The sequence below is a fragment of the Taeniopygia guttata genome, chromosome 4A (assembly GCF_048771995.1).
Source record: "Taeniopygia guttata chromosome 4A, bTaeGut7.mat, whole genome shotgun sequence".
NCBI lineage: Eukaryota > Metazoa > Chordata > Aves > Passeriformes > Estrildidae > Taeniopygia > Taeniopygia guttata.
The window spans coordinates 17248682-17274145 of record NC_133029.1 but is presented as its reverse complement, the minus strand read 5'-3'; the positions used below and the strand labels follow the sequence as shown (position 1 = coordinate 17274145).

At 44.6% G+C, this 25464-nt stretch overlaps 1 protein-coding gene across 2 annotated transcripts in view; it reads right to left on the bottom strand.

The window, feature by feature from the left end:
- TRPC5 (transient receptor potential cation channel subfamily C member 5) overlaps nucleotides 1-25464 on the bottom strand; it is a 100742-nt gene that overhangs the window by 49655 nt on the left and 25623 nt on the right. For both annotated transcript variants that reach the window (XM_030272901.4, XM_030272902.4), the window contains exons 2-3: nucleotides 20987-21385; nucleotides 5412-5933 (exon numbers count right to left, since the gene is read on the bottom strand). In XM_030272901.4, the coding sequence (XP_030128761.1) occupies nucleotides 5412-5933; nucleotides 20987-21364 (900 nt within the window). In that variant the 5' untranslated portion in view covers nucleotides 21365-21385. The remainder of the gene's footprint in view (nucleotides 1-5411; nucleotides 5934-20986; nucleotides 21386-25464) is intronic.

The window sequence follows — 25464 nt, the reverse complement described above, 5'->3', positions numbered from 1 at the left end:
GCTGTCAAAAGACAGCGTTCTGCAGTTCTGTTCCGTGACAGCTGCAGTATGTGGCTAACCTTCATCAAGCGAGAACATTTCGGCGTTACGTGAACGATGTACCAAATAATGCTGCTCCCTCAAATAAATTCCAGTCCACTGTGTCAAACCACTGAACCATCAGCCCTCTGAGTATTATTTCTTCTTCCAAGTTTGGAGAGGAGTTAAGATTTAAGTGCCACTTGTCCTAATTTTTGTAACACGATGATGCAGCTGTACAGGTTAGATTTCTGTGACAACTTCCCAAACCGAACAAAGAGTTCTGGCAACTGCACAAGCCTGTAGAGGAGGGGCTCTGAGTCATGCACCACCTGTGATCAGCAGGGATGGCTCTTTTAAGGGCACAAATATAGACAAATCTCCCCACCTGCCACCCCAGATTCTGTCTCTGAGGCTGTCAATAACAGCTCAGTTAGTGCCATGCTCACAGAAGATTTTCCAAGGTGGTCAAGTGCTGCTGGGATGGAGTTTGAGAGAAAACTGCTCATACACCAGATGGAAACTGCTTCAGACAATGAACAAACGAAAGGATGGCTGTTGGAAAAGGAAAGGTCACATTTGGCCACTCAGTGCTTTTGAAATCCCTAAACTTACATGCAGGCTTGTGGCACAGGACAGACCACACCATCCTCACCATGGAACACACTAAGAAATTTGAGTGTTCCAGATCACTGGAAACCAAGAAAAGCTTCCACAGGGAGCAGCTCTGCTTCCCTCACCTAGTCCCTAATAAAGATCTTTTCACAACCTGATTTCCTTCTAGAAATCTGGAAGTAAAAGCCTCTTTATTACTGTGCAGGCTCAAGCAAGACTTTTCATTGTGCCTTTAAAGAGCACAATACAAATATTCAGCCCTCAATCATTATTCCTCCAGGCAGTATGGCAAGAAAACAGACAAACCCACAGGAGAATAACTGAGCTTTGCCTGCAAGCAAAGAAAGATCTGTGGCCATCCATCAAGATACCTGAATGGCTTTCAAATCGGGTAAAAAAGGTGCGGGCGAGGAGCTTTGATTTTCACAGACCTCGCACTTCATTCTTCATGCATCTCTGATATTTTTATAAGCTCTTTTTATACACTAAGTGAAGTGCCCTCAGAAATTTCCCAGGTTTATGCATGCTCCCTGGAGAGGGATGCTGTGCTTCTGACTGCAGCCACACAGTTGACAAGAGTCAAGACACAGCGGAAAAATATGCGGCATGGCAGGAATGATTATTCATTCACTTCAGAACTGCATCTCAGGAGGTGCTTGTCTATGTAAATGTCCTGGGAAAAAAAAATAAAAAAAGGGACTGAAGCTGTTGAAGCTTCATCCTGAAGAAAAAAACGGCAAAGAGCACTGTTTTTAAATTAGACAAGCAAACAGTTCTACTTCTGTCCTTTCCTGCCATTGATTAGAGCAGAGTGAGGAACAGATATGGAGGTTAAGGGTTTTTGAGAAGGAATTTCTCTGTGCTCTCCTTTGATCTAATTCTGTGGAAGTGCTAAGCAATAGAGTCATAGATAAAATAATGGGTTTTTTCTGAGTGCCTTGCATTGTGTAGACTTCTTACAGACACATAAACTAAACCTGCCCAGCACTTTGCCAGCACCAGAGAAACACATTAAAACCCCCACTACTGTGATGTTTCACTTCGTTTTGGAGATGGGAATGACCTGTGATGGAGAGCAGGAAAGCAGGAATAAGCTGAACGTGTATTGCTGTTCTTGTGGCTCAGCAGAATGTTAAATATGAGCAGAAATCTGCCCTTTTAGACCTGACTCACTGCTACACTATGGATGTTTTACATTATTGGCAAAGGAAAAAAAATTAAAGGACATCAAAATTTTCTTTGCATGCTGCCTCTGCTCTGATTTCCTAAACCAGCCACATACCCTGAATACACAACTGTGCTTTACAAGACTGGCAAGATCCTAAGAGATGACTTTTCCCTATCTTTTCTTAGAAATGCAAACAAATTAACAAATGCAGAGCTAATTTGGTGCCAGGAGAGCACAGTGAAGACTGATCCACAACAGCTGAGCTGTGCCTTTTCCTATTAGGCCCTCGGTACCCTTTCTCCTTCCAAAATTAGTCATGAATAAAAGAACTAGAAAAGGAATAATATGAAGACAAATGCCACACACTACAGAGTGTCTATGAAAAGCCTGCTGGTCTCTTAGTCCTTAATTACTGTGATCCTTGGAAAATGATTTCTTTAACAGCGGACTGAGGGAACTGATGTGTTCATGCTGGGTCTAACTCATCATGTTCCACAGTGTTTTGTGCTGTCCTCATTTTTTCCTCAGATTTTGTGACTGCCATGAAAACAGATATCACTATTAAGTCCTACCCATCTCCTAGAGAAATTATCACAGTAAGTTGAAACTGAGTACACAACCATTCTACACATGAGAAGGGAGAGGGAGCTTGAGAACATTGCACAGCATGTTTTTACCATTTACTGCCATAAAATATACTACAAAGCTGCCTTAGGGCACATTTTAATCTTTCCTATGTAATTGATTTTTTTTTTTCCTCCTTCTGTGTAAACAGTAATTTACCTTTTAGGATTTACGGGCTTATTAAAAACAACCAGGAAAAGTAACAAATTTATTCTCCATTGTTTTGGCCCTCCTCCAGAGAAGAACAGTCTTCTTCCTCATGAGCAACACATTTCTCAGTTTATAAAATATTTTGCACCTGTCATGTTCGGGAGTAATCAAACTTGTACCTTCCAAGGGGTATTTTTGGGGAAAAACCCCCAACAAAACATAATGGGAGATTTTTCTAGCCTTTGTAAGACAAACCCCATGATCTCTTCACCCTTTTCCCCTTGACAGCTTCTCTGAGAAGAATCTTGAAGTTGACCTTATTTGCCTGATTAAGCTGAAATGGAACCATTTCATATTTTGGGGAACAATTTTCAGGTTCATTTCACTCAAAAAGAAAAAAGTTGCAGGAAATTTGTCTGAAATCAATATGAAATTACACATTCTTTGTGCTGAATATAAAGAACTAAAAACTGCAGTAACAATTGACACCCCAGAAAATACACAAAGTCCATGTTGGATTCTTCTCTTAGGCTACCAGAGATTTAACTTTTATCTTTGTCAATGTTAATGTGTAAAAACCTTCTCCATCCAATCCAATCCCATTTAATGTTAAGACATAAAAAGCTTCAGCAGAACATGATGATCTACTTTTAAAAGTCTGCTGTTTTTCTCTGCAGAACCGTCTTTCATGAAAACCAAACTTGCTTCTATTTTCTTTCCTGTCCCCACAAAAATCCTCTCAGTCTGATACTCTTCAGTCAGGATTAAAAAACACTTCTCAGTGTCTCCCTGGCAAAGGTTCCTACTCATCTTATCAGAAGCTGCCAAGGATGTTTGTATCTTGCTTGATGTTTTGTGCTGTGCTAATTACCACAATACGATGGCCTAATTATTACGGTAAGAAAACCCCAGCCACCCTGCAGGATGCTTCAGGATTTTGTGAATAACCAGGTGGGATGGTAGGGTTCAGCAGCTGCTTTCCCAACCTCATTCATTCTGCCCCTGCCCACCAGTATTCCACCTGAAAACAGCACCGCCTTTAGCTGGCAACACAGAACATATTTGCTATCATTTTTAGGCTGGAACTGTCATCAATATGTCACAAAACATGGAATTTGTCCATATGCTTGGAATTCAGTCAAATACGCCTTAAAAAAAAAAAAGACGATAAAAACTGTCAAGAAAGCAGGCAGTGATTAAAAAATTTAAATTTAAAAAAAAAGCTTCAGGACTGTTCAGCACCACATTTCAAACACAGTGAGCTGCTTCAGACTTGCAGCTTCTGAACACAAGATAAGAGCAGGCACAGATTTACACCCGGATGTCACCAGTGACACAGTGGGACCTGCACAGAGCAGTGCTGGGGTGACCTGGAGCTTGTGGCTGCAGAGCCTGGGCCGGCCAGGCCAGTGGAAAACCAGAAGTAGAACCCCTGCTCTTCCTTAGATTCAATGAACACTGACCTGATTACCTGGGCTGCCCTTCTCTAGAGTAACTCTTCACTACTTGTCCACGTCCCTAGAGCACTCGTGGCGTTACCCAACCCCGTCACAGAGCGAAAAACAACCTGACATGACACCTAGAGCTGCCATTCCCCTAGAGCAGCCCAGTAAGAGCAGAGAGTTGCCAAGTGCTGGATCCCAGGAAGTTTGAGGCTTTGGCTCCAGCATATTGCATCGAGGGGCTGGCATTGGCGGGTACAACGTGAAAGGAAATCTGCATTTTTCATCTCTTGGCTGTTTGCACCGCGGATGACACGTGCAGCCCTTCAAGAAGGTGAAATGGATCACACCACGCTGGGTCAGTGCTGGATGTGGGGAAGACAGTGAAAAGAGGAATGTGGCAGGATCTTCTGCTACTCAGGTCACTCTCCAGACACAGAAGAATGTAATGCACATTGAAATTCAGTTCCTCAACCAAGCAACTAAATTCCTCCTTCAGATAACCTGGAACATCGCTGGCCAACAGCAATATATCACCTCCTAAATTCTGTCTGGATTTGGAAAGAGAAAGGAAGTCCAGAGCTAACTAATGAAACTGCTGTCAGCATTCTCCTGGGGTTTGTGGCCTTTATTGAATCAACTGATAAATGTGTGGACTTGCAGGGTGTCTAAAAAGCTCTGTGCCCTTTGGCTGAAGTATGGCTTCCCTCTCTGAAACTTTGGGTAGGAGTTTGAATTTCTGGGAAATGCTTCTCAGTTCCTAAAACAGAGATGGGTCAAGGACTGAGGATCAAGAGGCGCCACAGGTGTAAATAAATAGTTGCACCACATAAGTGCTTTCACAAGATTGATGGTAACTTGGAGACCTGGGATTCTGGGAGTGCTCCCAGCCTCTCCTGCTCTCTTTAGCTGCTGTCACATCTCTGGCCCTTTTGAGTTAGTGCTGAGTGGGCGCTTGGAAGTGCTTGGTGGCTGTAGGAAATGAATTGTGTGCTGCATCATTTCCTGCATGCCATGAGGGAGCCAGTCTTCAGGAGCCAGGCAGCCCCTTCTAGCTTTGGGTTCATGTACAAAAGCAGCCACTGGGAAAAGCTTTCAGAGCGAGCAGATCTGGAAGTGTGTGAAAGCTGTTCTTTGCAGGGGCATAAGTAGGTGGGATTTAAGTAGCTTTGAGACAGAAATTATTGGTGCTGTAGAAGCCACAGCCCACTGCAGCAAGTCTCAGTTCTGTTGCTCTCAACTGTCCTCAGATTCACGCTGTCACCAAGGTGCCCTGAGCCTCCTGGTTTGTGTACATCAAAAAATCCCACCTGAGAGCCAGCACTGAACAAACCCACAGCAACTCAAGAAATTAATTCCTTTACCCAATACCTTCACATTTAGGTGACTCTTACCTCTTTCTGGTGATACTTTATTGCTACCTTTAGCTTTGCCAAATCGTGACATTTTTGGGGATCCAGCTCTTCGCTCTGATCATCCCTATGATTGAGAATGATCTCCAGCTCCCGGGAACTCCGTGCTTGATCCAAAAGGTCCTTAGCAAAACGCTTGCACTGCTGTGAAAGCTCCTCATACTCAGCCTTGAACTCATTTTCCACCTTGCTCAGCTCCTTCAGCTCCCAGCCCAGGCGGAAGGCGGTCAGGATGGGATCCTCGCTCGATAAGGCAATCAACGAAGGGCTGGCTAAGGCTTTGTAGATGTTCAGCCTCGACCTGGAATGCCTCAGGCTGTCCACCTCGGAGCTGGAGACACATTCCACACAGTTGCACCTGATCTGGTGTGGGCGTGGGATCGTCACCCGTCTTTGGACAAGCAGTTTGATGATCTCGTAGTTGTTGGTGTGAGCCGCCAGCATGATGGGGGTGATATCCGGAGTGAACTCTGAAAACTGGGTGTCCATCATCAGGGTTGGAACCTGCATGGAGGGATAAACCACAAGGGGAAAAAGTCACATCTCACGTGGAGCAGCAGAATTTAGAAGTTCTTCATTCATACTTTTGGAGTGACATCACTCCACAAAACCCATAACAAAACGGGTTTTGTGACACCCTCTGTGCTTTAAATGGTGTTGTAGGCAGCCTTATCCACACACTGCTATTCTGGCAAAACCATTTCCCCCAACAGATCCTGCAAATCTGCCTCCAGACCACTTCTTCCCAGTCTGGTGTAAAAGTCAGTCCTATCCCCATGCAAATGTGTGGATTCGGTCTGAAATGGGTATTGGCTCATAGATCAAATGGAAAAAAAACCAAAAACTAGGGGGGGAAAAAGGTAGAAAAAAGGTAGTTACACAAAAAGAAAGAAAAGTCTAGAAAAGAATGAACACTGAATAGATTTCCATAACTACCATTATTTGCACTCTATATCTGCATCAGCAGACAAAGAACCTGCTCGTAGCAGGTCCTGCACGCACCAAACTCTGATCTGCAGTTGGGCAAAACTCTTCTTCACTCTTGCCTACTGTTTTTATTTCAAAATATTTTTCAGTGTAAGGATACATTACATAACAGCCCACAGAATAGACATGTAGGGTTTTTTTTAACAGATTTGAAAAAAATTAAATGTAAAATTAATGATCCATAGTCCACTACAAATAAGCCACTCCAGGGTGTGCATTATCCAGCTACTGCTGCACTTCTCAGAAGATAAGCTTAATGCACACCCCGTTGTGTCTTATTACTATATGCAGAGTGTAAAATTAGATGGGAATGCTGTTCCATGCAAGCACCCAGTGTGTTTCTATTTGCAGGCGGGCAGCTCTCTTTGTTGTGTTAATCACTACCCAATACTCTGTTCTCCCTGCGCCCACCACTCCTGCCCTGGCACATCCTGCTGCTCCAGGGGGCACGGCTGGGTTGGGGGAACAGTCAAATATCAGAGATGTCTTGGAGGAACTGATGCCAAAGAGTTGTAATGGCAACTGCCAAAGAGTCCTCAGCCTGCCTAAATCCAAGAGCAAAGCAGTGATGGAGGAGCGTGAGGTAAGAAATCCCTCTGTAGGATGCACCTAAGGCTGGTGATGAGACCTCCAGCCTCGAAATCTCAGTTTCCTGGGAGTTAAGAGCCTGTAGAGCACTACAGAGCCAAAGCTGATCAATAAATCCTTACATGTAACAGCGTGATGGGGATTTTCATGACACACAACACGCTCCCAAAGGTGCTCAGCACACTGAGGTGCAGGCTCACTGACAGGAGCAGGGCTCACTGGGTGGCTGCAGGCATTCTGGGGAACAAATCTGCTCCCCTGGAAGTGGCACACGAGGAGTTAAATCCCTGGCAACCTGCAAACACACAGGTGTGGAGAGGCTTTGCTAAGCAGGCTGGTCCCCAGAGGCAGGAGGGAGAGAAAACAGTCCTGAGGATTTGCTGTGGGTCATGGAGGGCTTGGTGTCTTTTAGCGAGGTTGGATAAATGTATTTTAAGATATCCAGTAACAAATGGCTGAAAGCAGCTGTCTATGTAAGGTCTTGCACTCTCTTCCTTTCCTTTTGCTTAGATCGTTTAGGTAGTTTCTTAAATGTCAAGAGAAAGGTGTGGGATTTTCTTTTTTTCTCTTTCTTAGAAGCTTTTTTTTTTTTAATACCTGATGCTTGACTATAACTGAATTCATCTTTCTTCCTGCCCTTTTTCAATCAGTGACTGGCTGCTGTATTCAGAGCCTGTGCCTCAAAGGAAGAACACTTTTCCTCTCTATCACTTCTATTACTGTCAAGTTAAATCTTGTTTTTCTATATAGAAATTATTGTACCCAGGGCTGCGAAAAGGATTTTCAGCTTTACACAGATGAGGAATTCATGTTGCTCAGAATATGAAATGGGCACTCGACGAGTGATGTTACAGGTGGGGACAGTGCTAATCCTGTCTGCTCCAGAGGCTTTCTAAATATGGATCTGGGGCACTCAGAAGGGCTTTCCCAAGGTTTGGGGTGAATGAAGTCATCTCTCATCCCTTGTTCTGGCTCGGATCACGAGCCCTCACCCCCAAACCAGAGCCCTGCCTCGTGAGGACTGGAGCAGCAGTAGGGAAGGTGTGTTCTCCTGGGCAGCTCACAGTACTTTTAATTAAGGGAGAAAGAGGGAAATGGTGGTGCAGGGACACAGAGGATCCGGAGGAGCAGATCAGTGCAAGGCCTGCAGTCACAGGAGCTGGAGTTATTTCTGAGCAGCAAAGTAAACCAGCACAACACAGAACAGGGACAGTGGGATCAGGGCTGCTGCAGCCTCTTTTCTGTGTCTTCCTGACCCAAAGGCCATGAATTGGCCCAAAATTGCCTGTCTTGTGATAAATATTTTTGTTGTCTTCTCACACAGTGTTTTTTGATAACCTGCATCATAAACTATCAATTTTAAAGCTGTGGCTATGCAAAGCCTTTGCTAAAGGGCTGTGTTCTGTCACTGGAGGGGCAGCAGGGATTACAACAGCACTGATGTTCCTCTTCTGATGCTCTGCCCAGTTGAGTTCATGTTTAGATCAGCTTCTCCTGTGTCTTGGGTTAACCTGCAGTGATGGAAGCAGAAGAGGAATAATTTATTCCACCCCAAGGGCTCTGCTGAGCTCTTCCAGGGTTACTTTCATTAAATGACCTGAAAACCAAAATTCTTTTCCATCTTTTCCATTAACCTCATCACCTGACACCAGCTGCTAACCCGAGTGCTTCAGAACCTCAATGCCACCACCTGCACAGGAGCAAACGCCTTCTCTGCATTTCATCTTGGTTCTTTTCATTTGGGAAATTAATGCTACTGTTAACAACAAGTGACTGAATTCTTGTTATCATCTGCCTAGATTTAATCCTCATAAGGTGGCCTGCTTACCCCTGTACCACTGCTGCTCTGAAAGATGCTGCAGCAAGTGAAAAATCCCCTTTATTTGAAAAGGAGGGTGTAGAAACAAGCTTAATTCATTAAAGGAGAAGGATTAGCTCACATAAAAGCGCTGTTCAGTACAGCTAAGCTCTCCTCTGAATGGAAAAGTAAGTTTTCCAGCAAAATAGTGCACTGCTGGAAAGGAGCTCTGGATAGAAATAGAGCAGGAATCTCTGCTGTTAGTCAGGAGTATAGTGTAAGAGGAATTAAACTACAGAAGGGAAAAAAAAAAAAAAAAAAGAAAGTAGCTGGCACTGAAGATCTGGTGGCCTTGTTGTAGGACTTTTAGGAGTTTTACTTTGAATTTAATCTAGTTTGTTATCTGTCCCTGGAGCAGCTCCTCTGGTTTAGAGTTGTAAAAAAGCTCCAGTGCTCCAAGACTGCTCAGCAATGTGAACCACACTGCAATAAATGAGAAAACTAAAGAGATGCAGCTCAAAAACATTCTCCTCAGCCAAACTAACAGACAAATGGAAATGTACCTTTTGCCTTTTATGGATAATAATATTTTGTCTGTAAATAACTCACAGTGCTTTTACCTGTAACATTTGGAATTGCCCTGTTTTCAAGACATCTGCATTTCATAAACTATCATCTCCCCTGGATCAGTGCAATAAATTTTAAGTACAACTATGATAAACTGTAAATACATTAATCTGCATTATTTTCAGCTTGTGTAACTTTTTGACTCATCTGTGTTTTATAGAAGATTTTCTGATTGCAAACACAAACTTGTGCAAGCCTCACTGGAAAGCTACAAATACAATACAGCTTTTTTGTAAGCTCCCTTTAGGCGCTGGAAGCAACCTTATGTGGGACCTGGGAAGGTGGCACATGGCTGTAGAAATTTCAGCATTTATTTTAGGTGATACAGTGGTGTGGGCTTCACTAACTCAGCATCTCAACCAGAGATGCCTTTAGAGATGTCTGGTATCAGAGTGATGCCAGAATTTGTATTAATAGGGAATTTGTAGTTTTTTCTCTCAAGAGCAATTCATTGACTGAAATGATGTAATTTGGTTAATGAAATATAATGAACAACACAAAGTGCTACCTAAAACAGTAATGTAGTTTAAGAGTTTTTGTACTGGTTATTCGCAATCTTTGTAACTTTGGCACATGGCACACTTTGTTGTAGATTTCCTCCTGGGCAAATTCTGCTGTTATTGAAGTGTTCCACTGGTTCCAATACAGATGTCCCAGAATATCCAGCTGAAGAAAAGGCTCTTCCTGGTCTAAAATCTCCTCAGTGACTTACAAATGTGCCTGTTAAGCCAAATAAAATCTCTGCTCCTCACACTGACACTGCAAAACAGTGAAAATTTGTACCTTTAATGCCTTGTAGCAAGCCAAATGCTGATACAAGGTTGCCAGATGGTGCACATGAACACTAAAATAGGTATCTTTGAATTTAAAAAAGCAAGCTATAGAATCACAGAACTTCTAATAATTGTTAATTAAAGTAATGCATGAAAGAATGTGAAAAAGTAGATCTGTGGTATGTGTATAACCAAATATCCTTCTCTACAACCAGTAAACAGAAGTAAAATACAGATAGACCCACCCTAGATTATTCCAATTTTAAATTGGCTTCTTACCCATGTGTTTAAAAATGGAGGTAGGCCCAAGGGATTAGTTCTCAGAGCTGCACTGAAACCCAGTGCACTTGTCAGTGGCAGAACTGCATCAGAGCTTGTGTTCAGCCATGTGTGTAGGAAATGCAGCACAGCCAGGAAGATTGTCAAAAAATGTCACCATTTGTGGCTGATGCTACATAATAACTTCTGCTGGGGATTTAAAAAAAGAGGGACTGGGAGAGGAGCAAATATGCATTTTAATGGCCTGTGGCAAGTTCCTGCAGCCAGAGCCCTCTGTGTGTGTGTCTCTCTGTGTCTCTCTCCCGAGCCCTCTCCTCTCCCTGGCGTGCAGGAGATGAGATGAGGCACTTGGTGATGGAAGGAAGGAAGAGTGCAGTCACTGTGGCTGACTCTGCCAGTCACAGAGGGATGCTGACAGGAGTTACTTGGTGTTTGAACCTCTTGTGCTGAGCTGGAGTGCAGCCTGAGCTCACCCTGCCCCGAATTCCCGTGCCTCGATGCCCTTCAGAGCCGGGAGAAGGGCTGGGAGTGCCTGTCCCTGCTCAGAGGGGTGCTGTGCCACCAGGAGCTGCAGCCTCTCCTGGCCACGGCTTCTCCTCTGAGTAGGAATGTTTTACAAGCCTGTTGTAGTTCTCACTGACCACACACTCCGTGATGTTTTCTCCAGGGAGCCGTGGCTCCATCATACACCTGCACAGTCCGGGGCTCAGTCAGTGGGGACACTTCTCCAGGCACAACAAACACGGCACAAGAGTTCAGCACTGTCACAGATCCAGACAATTTAAATGGCTCAAGTGACATGGGGACCTGGCTCACAGCGTGTTATGGGTCTACCAAAAATGAAGTATTCTAGATCTTCCCGAAATGCAGAGATTCCTTGGCTGCTTCCTGGAGCTTTTTCCTGAGTCTGTGACACCAACACAGGTGTAAGTCCAGAATTACTGACATTGGAGTGAAATGAATGATCTCCTCAAGACTGGACAGGCAGACAAGTTGGCATATTCCTGATGGTTGGGGTTTTTTCCCCACATTTGGAAACACAAAATGCTGTTTGTTTGGGCTTTTTCCACCCTTCTTCATTACCATTTTAAGAGTTACTCTGTGATAGGAGCAGCTGTTCTGAGTAAAAGTTATTAGGGTTTATTCTTTATTTTTAATGCTGTTTTTAAGCTTTGAAACTAATTTTATTATAGAGATTGCTTAATCCAGACCTATAAATTTCTTAACTACTCTAAGGACCTTGGAATGTTGCTGCAGCTGAGATATTTTTTCATTTTACAATAAGCTTTCCACTGACACCAAACACAACTGAAACAAAGACAGCCCATGGTTATCTAGAAATTTGCAGGCTCTGTCTTCAAGGATCTTTATTTTATTATGGCTACTATTTTTCTAATATTTTTCAGGCTTTATTCTGGGAGGGAGAGCTGTCCAGCTTTTTGATTAATTTTTCTTGGTCTCTGTATTTCCTATTCTTAGTGGTAACAAGGACAAGATGTGCTAATATAGGTTAATAATCATGCTATCTACAGCCTTTTATATCATCTTTGTACATAAAACATCCCTTCTTCCTGTAATTTATCACCTTGTGTGGATGAGAGATGTTTCATTAAGTGAGGTAATATGTTGCTGACAGGGCTTGAAGAGAGAGAACTTTCTCCTTAGGTTGCATTCATATTCAATCCCATTCCTTTAGAAAAAAATTAAATCAGATTGGATCATGAGAGTGTCAGGGAGAGGAGTGAGCACCAGCCCAACACTGCCTGATGGTGCACAAAACCCACCCTGATGCTCAGTTATGGTCAATAAAGACCAGGAGGTTCTTTATTCCCCATTTTGACTACTAAGCTGTGCTTTTGGTGATGCCTCAGGTTTTAGCTTTTATGTTTTTCAGATTCTGTGCTGCTTTAGTGTATAGTTCTGAGCTTCATATTAAGTGTTGGTGAGCTCTCTTCACAGAGTAGGGAGACAAAACAATTCCTTCTCCAGCTGGGCACCAAGGACAAATGATCCAAATCTCAGCCCAAGAGCACAAACAATGTGGGCTGGAGAGAGAGAAACAATCAGGATGGGACTGCCTGGGCTAAAGCTGGAATGGGACAATGAACTCCAATCTGCAAATGGAGCAGAACTGATCAAAGTGAGATACCCCAAGAGTGGTCGTGCATTTTGGGACCATTTTGGTTCATCTTGGGTGCAGCCTGGCTGGGCTCTGGTGCTGCCCAAGGTGGATCCATTGAGGCCTTCTAATAAATCCCTACTTTATTCTTTATCTCTGTCCAGCCTCTGTTCCAGGTCATCCTGCACAAGGCATCATTGGCACTGTTGTTTTACCAACCAAGAAGATGCTGTGGCTTCTGAAAAGACCCCAGAGTTTGCAACAGCAAAGAAATGACAACCTAGACAGGTGGTAGGGGCTTGCAGGAGAAAAAATAATCTCTGTGGTTGTGATCTTTCTTTATTCCCACTCAGGCAGTGACTTCCTCTGATATTGCCAGTGCTAGGAAGTGGAAAGCCTCTAGGTAATGCTGTGCCCCTGATGCTGCAGAGCCTGGCACTGCTTCATCATCTCCTGCCTGAGGAGCACTCAGAGCACACCAGCCCTCTCACTGCCATGAACTAAGCACCAACGATGCTCATGGCCCTGAGCCTCTCAGCAGTTTTCCAGCATCCTCCCAAGGCAATGACAGAGCAAAGACCTTGGATCACAGTGTTCTCTCGCTGCAGCAATTCAGAGACAAGAAATATTGCTCCCAGTCAATGCCTCTTTGATATTCCACCAGCACTGCCACCGAAGTGCTGCCCCAACAGGCTGTATTTTGCCATGGGATAGCAAAATACTGCTCAAACAGGATAAACAAGCCATAAATGTGACTTTGCCAGCCCAGCACAGCGCTATTCAACAGCCAGGTGAGGCTGAGGGACTCCTGCTAAGCTGCCCTGCAGTTCTTCACAGATTTTTATAGATCCCAGAGCTTTGTTTTGTTACATTCACTTTTACCACTGAGAGAAGCTCCCCTTGGAAAAAATGTGTCAAAACTATTGCACCGGGAAGAGTCTCCCACAAATCTGTGTCAGGGAATCTAAACAGCCATGTCCAGCTTCTGGCTTTGGGGTTTCAGACAGACCAGAGGCAAAGAGGTGTTGGGTGATGTCAGGGGATGCTGTAATGGGGCTTAGGAGCAAAGAGAGGTGCCTACAGTAGGCACATCCATGGATGCTGGGTAGGTAATACAGTTTTTTGAAACTAAGCTCCTTAATCATCAGATCTACAGAGAGCCCAGAAGTTCACTTGTGTAGCAGCACAAACAGGATTTTTTTTTTTTGCCCTATAATAATTCATCCACCCAGCTGAATCCTGAGAAGCTATCACAGCTGACTGAAAATTCACTGTACAGTGTGCCCAGAGCAGGCTAGTGCTAAGAACACTCCTGCAGGTCAGTAAAGACAATTCTCTGGGGAGCATCTTGGATAATTCCTGACTTCTCACCTGTCTATATGATCAATTACAAGCATGGCACGTTTGTGCACGCTGTGATGCAGCTCTTGGCTGGTCCCCCAGCAGCATCCTAGGAAATAATAACAGATTTTATGTCGACCCAGGAGAAGGAGCTAGTGCCTTATTGCCACTGTCAGAAATCTGGTATCTGTCACTGCCTTCATCTTGGTGCTACTTATTGAGTCCAGGAGACATTTCACCTGTTTTTCTTCACCTAGATTTAAGATTATCTAGGGACTGAGGCAATGAGGAGGGAGGAAAAAATTTCACAATTAAATGTAATCATTAGGTGAAGTGATCTTTGATTTCTCTGTTGTTTAGTTTAATTAGATGGAATTCATTTTGAAGGCAGCCACCAGTGTCAAAGGCATGTTAACTATAACTGTGAATTATTACTGCATCAATAAAAATAATGAAAAGCTTGGGTGCTAATGGAGCCATTAGGCTTTGAAGCTGCTTCTCTGTTTTCAGACATGATACTTCTTCCTTATTGTTCCTTTCAAATATTCTCACACTGAGAACTTGTGTCTGTATTTTTCTTAACTGGTTCTATTCTTCAGAACCTCTTGCTCAGGAATGTTTCTAACAGGTTCTGCCTTTCCTTTTCACTTTGGACCCCTCCTGTTAACGTGGAAATTACTGGTTTGGGTCACACCCATCAGCCTGTTCCCCTCTGTGTTCCAGAACTCCACAGCCACCGTTCAGAACTGCCACAGAATTCCTTGATACAGATGTCTGCTCCTAAGCCTCTCCTCTTTTCCAATTGCCTGCATAATCTAGGTTTTATATTGTGAGATTTTTGAGAACTGAACTGTTTCTTTGGACTTAAACAGTCCCACCAGTGGTAGCACAGGGCTGGCCATGAGCTTGTACAAGCAAGTCTAAAATCAAGCGCTGTCAGTGGCAAAGGCTGAACTCCACGCTGGTTTCTGCACATAGGACAAAACCCCTGTGTGAGCAGGGAAATTAAGCTAAATCACACTGTCTCAAGAAAGTTACAAGATCTGGGCAAGAATAAAATGGTTTAATGCAACCTTTATTTTCTGTTTCACAGAAAGCTGTCTCTACGCTGCTCATCTGTGGGATCTGAACAAAGATTAAGGTGGATTTTCACTCATCAGCTCACCTAAAAGAGGATTTTTGAGGTCAAATTTTAGGTTCACTACCACTATCCAGTGCAGCAATCTTCTACCAATCTGATGATTAGCAACTAAGACTGAAAACTTGCCTGTTATTCTCTATAGTTTCCTCTTCACAACCATACTCTTCCAGAGGCTGCACCTCTAAACTCCTTCTTTTGGAATACACATGGATCACATTGATTCAGGAAGCCTTTGGACCATCAGAACAAACTGAATCACAGCCATAAACCCTAAGATCCCTTTTTCTTTTTATTCTCATTATTGAGGAATTGCATTCGTAGCCCCATCTGTGAACCAGCTTAATTTAGAGCCATCTGCCACGAGAGCAAATTGCTAAGTTTGCCAGATACCAGAGAGATGCTGGTACCCTCCTTATGTAAACAGCTGATGTCAGCTCCGATTGTTGTGAAGAAAACAGCCACCGTGGAGGTGCTTGGGGACGTGGAGTAATTCAGATGACTGATTACAGCTCCTTAAAGAAGGAAGGAGGGCTCAGCAGGCAGCACAGACCGTGTCTGGTGTGCTGCAAGCACAGCCCTGGCAGGAGGGCAGAGAGGCAGGCGAGAGCTGAGAGCTGTGACGCACCTTCAGGGGGCTGCTGCCACGCAACTCAACCAGCAGCTGGAAAAAATGGGCCCCCGAACGCCTCATCTGGAAAATTTGTACTGATTTCAACAGGTTTCCAAGTGTCAAGAAATACAGCTATTACTGGTAAATTGAGGGTGAATAAAATAAGGGGGGAAATGGGAGTTTTCAGACATGAATTTCCTGCTGTTTCCTGGTGAAGGTTAGGTGCAGCCTCCAGCTTGGCTGAAAACATAATCCACTGTATTGATGTTTGTATAGTAAAAAAAACACATCTGAGAGCACTTTTAGGGAAAAAAAAAACAGCAAAACTCAAAAATATCAAACAGGCTGACGGAAGATTTTACAGAGAAGGACAATTCATTCAATGGGCTTCATATATACGTTCCCTTGCTCGTACAGTAGTTCTGAATTAAGGAAAAAACCCAAAAATTAAAATTCCCTGTTAATTTCAACCCCATAGGACACCAGCCAGATCTCTGGTTTTGCTGTGTGCCTTGTTTTGCCATTGCATTTACTGGACCTGTCCCATGCACAGACAACTTCACATTTTAACATGTCTGCCCCCAAAGAGAAAAGCCTGGCCCAAAGTTGATACTGCATCTGCAGGTGCTAATTTTTGCTATTTTTGCTATCCCTCCTCTTTCTGTTGGTTATTCAGTGGTTTGTTGTCTTATCACTTATCACTCAGAATGGATTGCCATGCCAAGTACACTTATATTCCTCCTCTGCCACTATGCAGTACCACATCGGCCTCTGCACTGCCCAGAAAATCAAACAATAACTATCACAGCACCAGATCAGGCTCACTTTTATTTCCTGGAAAATGTTTGTTTGTTCACTACAATTCTCTGCAGGAAAAGCACACCCTCCAGGTTCCAGGAATATTAGTTTGTTTTGTTGTTCCTCTTAATATTCATGAGTAGGTTGCTTGATTTCCAAATGCCTGCCATGAGTTTGGAAAAAAAAACAAGCTATGGTATGGTTTAAGTGACCAGCTGTGTGACTGGTCAAAGAGAGCTATGGTTTATAAAAAGCTTTGAGGAGTAACTGGAGTAAATTATGTAACCCTTGGAAATGACAAGTTAACCTGCAAAAATCACAAAATTAGGAAAGATCTTTGGTTACTGAAGAGGAGGATGGGTCGTTCAAGCCTGGGCTTTACTCTCTGCTGGGAGTGAAGCACATCAGAACATCTCTATGCTCTTTCCGTGGTTGCACCATGATGACTTTCTCACTGACCCCAAAATCTCCCACACCCAACCACATCTTGCAAAACAGCTGTAAGTTCATTAACATTATCCTGCCTGTGACTGGTGACACCTCCTCCCCAGCTTCACCAGCAGACTCACAGCTCAGTACCCAAAACCACGGCTCTAAGTTCACAGAATTCACAGAATCACTGGGTTGGAAGAGACCTCCAAGATCATCGAGTCCAACCCAGCCCCAACACCTCAACTCAACCCTGGCACCCAGTGCTACATCCAGGCTTTGTTAAACACACCCAGGGATGGGGACTTCACCTCCCTGGGCAGGACATTCCAGAACTTTATCACTCTTTCTGTGAAAAACTTCTTCCTTATATTCAACCTGTATTTCCCTTGGTGCAGCTTCACACTGTGTGCTCTGGTTCTGTCAGTGCTGCCTGGAGAAAGCCCAACCCCACCTGACCCAGCCACCTTTCAGGAGCTGCACAGTGACAAGGTCACCCCTGAGTCTCCTTTTCTCCAGGCTGAGCACCCCCAGCTCCCTCAGTGGTTCCTCACAGGGTTTGTGTTCCCAGCCCCTCTCCAGCCTCGTTGCCCCCTCTGGATGAGCTCGAGTGTCTCAAAGTCCTTCCCAAACTGCGGGGCCAGAGCTGGGCACAGCCCTCGAGGTGTGCCCTCAGCAGTGCCAAGTACAGGGGGACAATGACCTCCCTGCTCCTGCTGGACACATCATTCCTTGTTGTCTGGACTGGGCAGCACGGATTTGAGGAGAAACGCTAAGATCTTAAAATAGCCCACAAACCTCGCTTGGAGATAAACCTAAAAAGAAACACATCTACTCGAGCACATCACTGCTAATCTCTGCTCTGCTCTGCAGCATCCTCTGGAGCGAGGTGGCTCTCCAGGCTCCCCATGTAAACAGAACAATTTGCTCCTCCAGCGAGCCCCGGCTGCAGCGCGGGTTGTTATAGTTACTGGCTGTGACTTACCCCTGCCATTGTCACGGCATTCGCAGTAAATGGCGCTTAAACAGCAGTCTAGCAAAGGTTTGCAGAATAATGACTCATAAAAATTCACTTAATAACAGGATCTGAGCCTCTGCGCTGCCCAACCCTTCATCCATTCCCCCCGCGGCCCTTCATCATCAACGAGACCCTGATTCTCCTACATCAGGAGCACAGCAAAGGTCACTACGTGTGTTTGAAAGGTTTTTAACTTCTGCTCTCTGAAAAGGTCATCGTCCAGGTGGAAGAGCAGAGCTCTTTCCCTCGGGCAGCTCTCAGAGCCGGGTCTGGAGCTCTCCTCTTGGAGACTCTGTGGCTGCTGAGTGAACCTGCCTGTGCAGGGCCAGCCTGCGAGAGGCCACGGCTTTCTACCTTGTTTTGGGTGTCTCTTCTCCTAACCACATCCAGCCACTGCAACTCCACAAGAGGCTGGAACAAGGCAGCTGTAAGAGCTGCTGTCAGGATTGTGGCACGGTGATAAGGCTGAAGATACACACCCATTAAATGGATTATGCTGAATGATGCTGCTCAGCTGCTTTTGAGATGCAGAGACAACAATTAACCGGGCTGACGTGAGCAGACGCAAATAGGAACAGCTCTTCATGCCCAGCAGCCAGAGAGAGACACCAGGCTCAGAGAGAGAGGCAAATAACAGCAGGAAAAGAGAACCAACAGGTTCTCCCAGAGCCCAGGTTCAGGTGAATGAACATTCAACACGGAGAAATCAGAGGATGCTGCTCCTGCACCTCTGCCCGGAGTGCAGCAGAGACAGCCAGTCCCTGACGGCAAACAGGCTGCCACACACGAGCCAAGCTGTCCCCACACATTTAATTAATAGATTGTACTAAACCTAATGTATAAGGTTTAAACCTAAGAATATATAAACCTAAGAAGTGCAGTGATGCCATCTTACAAATTTCACGGTCAGACAGGAACCTTCCTCTGAGGTGCAATATTTTTGTTACTACTGGACCAAAAAAGCAGCGTTTCTACATGTTTTAGAACATCTAAGTAGCTGATGAGGACAAAGCTGTGCTAATCTGCTTTATCAGGTGCTTTTTGTGAAAGCAATTAGGTGTGGGGCTCCCAAAGGACCTTCTGAGAAAGGGTCCAGCCAGGGCAATTAATGAATGTATATTGACACTGCTGTGGAATTAGCATCAGGAGCTCATGTCCAGAAAACCCTCCTGTAACAGCTTTGTGATTTGGCAGAAAACCAACTTTGGCCCAACTTGTCCTATCACTACACATGAAATAAATGTTCCTCACCATCATTGCATGAGCAGTCAGTGAAAGAGCTGAAAGGGAAGTCCAGTCCTGCAGCCCTCTACCAGCAAACACTTCTGCAGGCTCCAGAAGAACCTGAACCCCAGGCAGGGAAGTTAATCTGAGTCTGTTCATAAAATCTTGCACCAAGCCAGTGCTAGTTTAAAATACACTGAGGAAATCTGCTCTTGCAACAAACCTTGTAAATAAAGCTGAAACTGGCACTGCATCTTTTCTCCCCAACACATGCTCTGCTCCAAGTTGTAAACCCTTCAGCAGATACAATTCTAGCTACAGAAGGAGAGCTGGCACAGAGATAACGAAAAATGGAACAGGCCTACTATGAAATGGATCACTGAACTGGAGAACTGGAGCTGAATTTCAACTGTAATGCATCAACCATTTCACAGACCTCTGTCTCTGTCCAGTTAAGCCAGCAGGGCTGGGGATTTGAGTGGACACAAGTTTTGCTATTCAAGGGATGTTACAGAAACCCACATGAATCCCATCACTTGCTTTCCATGACATTTCAGGAGAAACTTGTCATTAGCCTGCTATAATCAGTAGCAATTCCTCATGCTGCTGAAAAAAACTTCAGTTCTGCTTTCTGTCCTGCTGAGTTGCAGGATGCTCAAATTTCTAGAAGACCGAGATAAAAATGGCTCATTCTTAAGAGATGGTCTGTATTTTGCTATTTAGATTTTATCAGACTAAAACTCAGCAGTAACAGTTAAATTTTTAGGTCAGATAGAGGAGTTTCATTATCTCTCTAGTTTTTAAACCACATATTAGAATCACATTGCTACAAGTATGCACGATCCTTCAATTTCTAAATAATAAGCTGAGCACTCTTGAATTCTGTCAGGGTTGATCCTGATTGTTTGCTTTGGCTACATAAAATCACTATTGAAAAACTACGTGCTAAGGGGCCTATGCATTGAATATATTTTCTTCCATGATTGACTGGTATAAATCTTTCACACGCAGAGGGATGAGTTCCCTTCAAAAGGAGGCTTGATGTATAAGGATTATCCAAGTTTTGGATGTTCCTTGCTAAGCAGTGCATACACAAAAATTATCAGTGGTCAGCAATGTACATAAATTATTCTATTATTCTATTATTGGCAGTAGTGCTTACAAATGAAAAGAAGAAAACCAGGGAAAAAAAAAAAAGTTGGTGACAATAGATGACACTTGAAGTGACAGGGTTCAGACTTGGTGGTTTTTCCACAAGATCCTTACATAACTCAGGGATGGCTTTGCAGCTAAGGATCCTTCCTACAAGTCACTGCTGTAAGTAATGTCCTGCCTCAGCATTTCTGCCCTGGAGCCCTCTGGAGAGGGAGATCAAGATGATCTGTCTGCACTACAGCAAAGGACTGAACCCCAGCAGACTGTTTGCTTGCTTGCAGTTGTAAATAAGCTTGTGTGCTTTCAGGGTTTACTTATGAAAAGCAATTCCACTTAATCTCAGCACAACAGCGTGGCAATAGTTCATATTTACAGATTGTAATATAATTTCAGAGAGACACAAATTCCTTAAGAAAGTGCTCATCTGTAAATCAACCTATAAATCAGTGTGTCCACAAACACTGTGGGGCTGGAAAGAACACTGAGTGAAAGATAAAAAACTGAGTGTTTGAGTCAGGCAGAACATGTTTGCTCAGGCTGGAGATTTACCAGGACTGCCCAGGTCTGCTCTGCCCATTTAAAGCCATGCACCAACATCAAGGACTTTGAGCAGCAGCACTTTCCTAAGGCAGGATAACAGCTCAAAACTGAAGGGGAACACTCAACCAACCTGTTTTTCACCACTGGGCTTCCTGTAATTGAGCAGCAGCTCCACAGCTCCCACCACCTCCTTCCGTATGGCGTAGAGCAGAGCATCCCCCACGTAGACGCTGTGGCTCAGCAGCAGCTCCATGATCTCCAGGTTCTCATTCTCTATGGCTATGAGGAGGGCACTGCGCCCCAGAGGATCCATGCAGTTAATGTTGATGTTGTAGTAGATCTCTGCCTCCTGCAAGGCATGTTTCACGCTGGCATAGTCCCCCTTCTCCACAGCACTGAGGTAGGCTTTCTCTTCCGACGAGAGCTCTGCCTCCGCTCGCACGATCTGGAGTGGGATCCGGTCTCGGTACGGGGAGAAGTTGACCTTTTTGTAGTATAGCTGGGCCATGGTTCATAGTGACCAGGCAACCTGTGAGGGAGGAGAACCACGCATCAGTGACAGCACAGCCCCACAGGGGACAAACTTCCAAAGGGCCATCACAGGAAAAGCTCCCCGTCCCTTTTTAAGATGTTGTATTCTTAACACCCCCTGAGCAACCCCACCTTAAAGGGCTACCTGAAAGCATAAAGGTGGCACCACCACTCACGATGACAGCAACTCAGTTGTTTAAACACTGCCAATGGCATTGATGTCTTTTTTCTGGTCAGAAGCATGATCTTGATGTTTGTGGGTAATTATCACATGCAAATAGGTGGATTTCTCATCTTTGCTTTATTTCCCACTCAAAGTTCCTTTTATTTCATCCTTTTCCACTGCTACGCCAGATCCTCAGCATCTCTGAACTGTCAGTGATGGGAGCTGCTGATTTACACCCTCCTCTTTACAGTAATAGATTCATTTTGAACATTTTTGCTGTTGCTTCTCTGCTTCCGTCTCTTAAAACAGTCTTTTATTCTTCCTTAGTGTTTACTCTTTGACTAGGTCATGGTTTTATTTTTAAAGCTCGCATGTTTTTAAACATTTTTTCTCACTCTTCTCATTTATAAATAGGACCTAAAGACAGGCTGATGTAGAAAGCTCCCACCCTTGCTTTCTAAAGGCAGCGATGTTGTTTTGTGGTCTAGGAAAACAAGAAGTAAAACCTGCCTTGGAAAAAGTGCAGCAGACGGAATGAATTGAGGTTCCTTCCCATGCCTCAAAGATCCCAGCAGGTGACTGGAGTCACAGGAAACACAGGCTGGGTATTCACAGGTAAGGAAAAAAGGAACCAGGCTTGTCTACCCATGCTTAGCTCTGTCAAACGACAACAGGCCAGCAGCAGGGGCCACCAGCAGCTATAACTAATTGGGTGACTTATTCCATTTCCTTGGCCAAAGCTCAACAGCTTCCTGCAGCAAATTAGCTGGAGTTTTGGTCCATTGTAGTGCCCTGTGTGGGGGAGAAGGAGGTGCTGATAAAAGGTGATGAGGAGGAGGCTGTGGTGGCCGCAGAGCTGGGGCTCTGCAGGTGCCACCCGGGGCAGCCGCAGAGCCCGGCTGCATTTCTGCCCCTCCAGAGTGGGTGGGTCTGAGCTCCAGCCCAGCTGACACTGCAGAACAGTGGGTGGCTGTAGCAGACAGCAAAGCTGCATCTGAGAACTTCCTGAGGAGCCAGGGATCTGTACCAGCCCCTTTGGCACCTCAAGGAATGTGCTCACTCAAGATCCCACTCTCCTCCAAGTGCCAGAGAAGTTTGTGTTTGTTACATACCCAGAGATGCTGGCACAGTGCTCACATGTGTCTCTGCACAGGCAGAACCACAGAATCCATTGGTTCAACCTCAAGACACACACACAAAGGCACTGGAGGCAAAAGGACCCATAAATTGAGCAGAAACCATAAATATATTTGCTGATTTTCTACAGGAACGTTATTCCACCAAAACTTTTAGAACTAAGGAAGAATCTCAGTGACTCAGAAGCTTCAAGTTTCAATAAACTGCATGTAGAACTGACTAGTCTGATTTTGAAAAGCAGCAAGGATCACAGGTCATTTTCAAATTTTGTTTTTGAAAATGTTATTCCTCTGGGATCCAGCTAATTCCCACTGAAACACTGACAGGAGACAGAAGGATGCAGCACAGGTCTGGCAATAACAAAGGACCAAAGAGATCTTTGGGAAGGTAAGGAGAAACCCAAATGGGAAGGGAAATGTTGTCCTTGTGTGACAGTCTGGCTGATGGGAGCAGGGAACACCAACCAGTGGGACTGGTGCCAGAGGACAGTAGTCACCATGTGAAGGTCTCCTGGGGGAATCTGTTGGCTCCAAAAAACATGAGGGATTCTGGCAACAAGTGCGGCTGCTAAAGTGGAATTGGATATTTTTCACTGCTCTTTAGTTTAATTGGACGTTTTGTAGATGGTGAGTAACATTTGCAATGAGTTATAACAAATGTCACCTTCTGAAACATCATGCCAGCATTGGATCCCTTTCCTTCCCAACAGTTTTGTAGGAAGAAAAGAAAGCTTCAAGTATCTTAACTCCTCAGTGAAATCTCATCTCCCAGTAGAACCCCAGTCCAAAGAAAGCTCATAATGTTAATACCTCAAGCATATAGGAAGCTGCAATAAAATCAAACAGGAAAGACTCACAAAATTAATGATCTTCCTGAATTCCTTTCATGCCAACACCTGCACAGCCTGGCAAACATATTCTGTTGACTGGGTTTGAAAATAACAGCAGGCAGGATTAAAAGAAAATAATAAAAAAGAGTGCCTGGAGTTCAGTTCATGGAACACTTCAGCAAAACCTTTATCTGTTGAGCTGCCCCTCAGCCAGAGATCCAGCACAATTTACAGACCCAATGTCTTTGCCAATCAAAATTATTTAACAAAATTATTAACAAACCTGTGGGTGGAATGAATGAGCACAAGGTCCCTGCTCTAGCTGTCACCTCTCAGCACCACCAGGCTCCCAGGGGCAGCATCTCGTGGTGAAGCAGACAGTTCTGGTAGGCCCTACACACCTGTGTCCCAGACTGGTCCTGTCTCCTGCTTAACAGTCCAAAATTACAAAAACATTGGTGCAATCCAGGTAAGAGAAGGGGAAGGCAATGCACAGGTGCTGCCTAGAGAGAAGCAGCAGTGACATTCCTGAAAGGTAGCAAAAATAGAAATACAGTCACACTAAAATTTTGGAATCGGTGCAGAGAGCCTGAAAACATGTGTTTTCCGTATGAATTCTCTTCCCAGAGAGGCATTTTCTGCTACTTGGGTTACTATTTGGGGCAAGGAAAATTCTTCCAGCCTATGCTTGACTGCAGATGCCTCAGACAATATGCAGGGACTGGCTAATGCAGCGGTGACACCTGCACCACAAAAAGGTGGAGAGAAACAGGAGAACCATAACGAGAGAAATACAACAGGCAGGAGGACTTATCACTCAGTTTGGACTCTATCACCTCTCTCCAGCAGAGATGCCCTTCTCCCTGAATTATTAGTCCAAATCTCCAAAGCCTTTTCAGCCTGGCAAAAGAAATCAGAGTTTTAGCCCCTGAAAAGCAGCCATACCTGGCAGGAACAGCTGACCTGGTTTGGGAAAGGAAAGTTTCTGGCTTTTTGCCACTAAAAATTCCATGAGTTGTCACTACAAAAAGTTTTTAGGGTCTGTTAGGAGTTGAGCCATCCCTCAATTCCCACTTTACACACACCACACACTCCCACACAGTCTCAGGGGAGTCAGAGTGACCTGGATGAAATGGGATGAGTAGAACTGAAGGGCAAGCAGCCAGAGCCAGTTTATAGCCATGTATCACTAAGACCATTATAAAACAGGGCCTTCCTGGATTTCACTTGCTTTGATCATCATGATGAAGCTGATTCAGAGGTGGAAAAGCACCATTGCTCCTGATGGCTGAGCTCCCTCTGCAACAGAGGCAGCAGAGACTTGGGGGTGTTGAATTTAGCTGCCAGCTGATGTGAGCATCTGACAGCCTGAGGAACTGATCAAACACAGACCTTGGACACGAGACCAACAGCAAAGAGTTACCTTTCCCACCTGCTGGGACTCTGTGCCACACCTGAGAGCAGCCAGCAGAGCCCCCACCTGGCAGGCTGCTCAGAGCATGGCTGGGTGTTCCCTCACACCAACAAAACTCCAGGTGTGGCTTGAAATGCCACTGCACCTCCTCTCTCAGACCTGGGAAGGGTTTATGTGCTGCAAAAGCCACCTGCATCTTCCAGTGGCATCAGTCCCATCGAAGAACTGATCCCCTGCAACACATCTTGCTTCACTGCTTCCCCCCATCCTTCTTGCCAAGGTTGTTTTCTTCTTTTTAGTGTTTCAGGGAGAGCATTTTCCTCATTTTGCAATTCTAATCTGGACTCCAGGTCTGGAAATCACGGCCCGTAACTGCGAAAATGGCCTGACTTTCATCGTGCTCACACACTGCTGCTCAGCACTATTGATCTTTTTAAAAAAGGTTATAAACCTGAGCTATGAAATAGTCCAGAAGGGCCACTTAGGTAAATAATATTACATGTAGTTAATGGACCAATTTAATTTGTGATT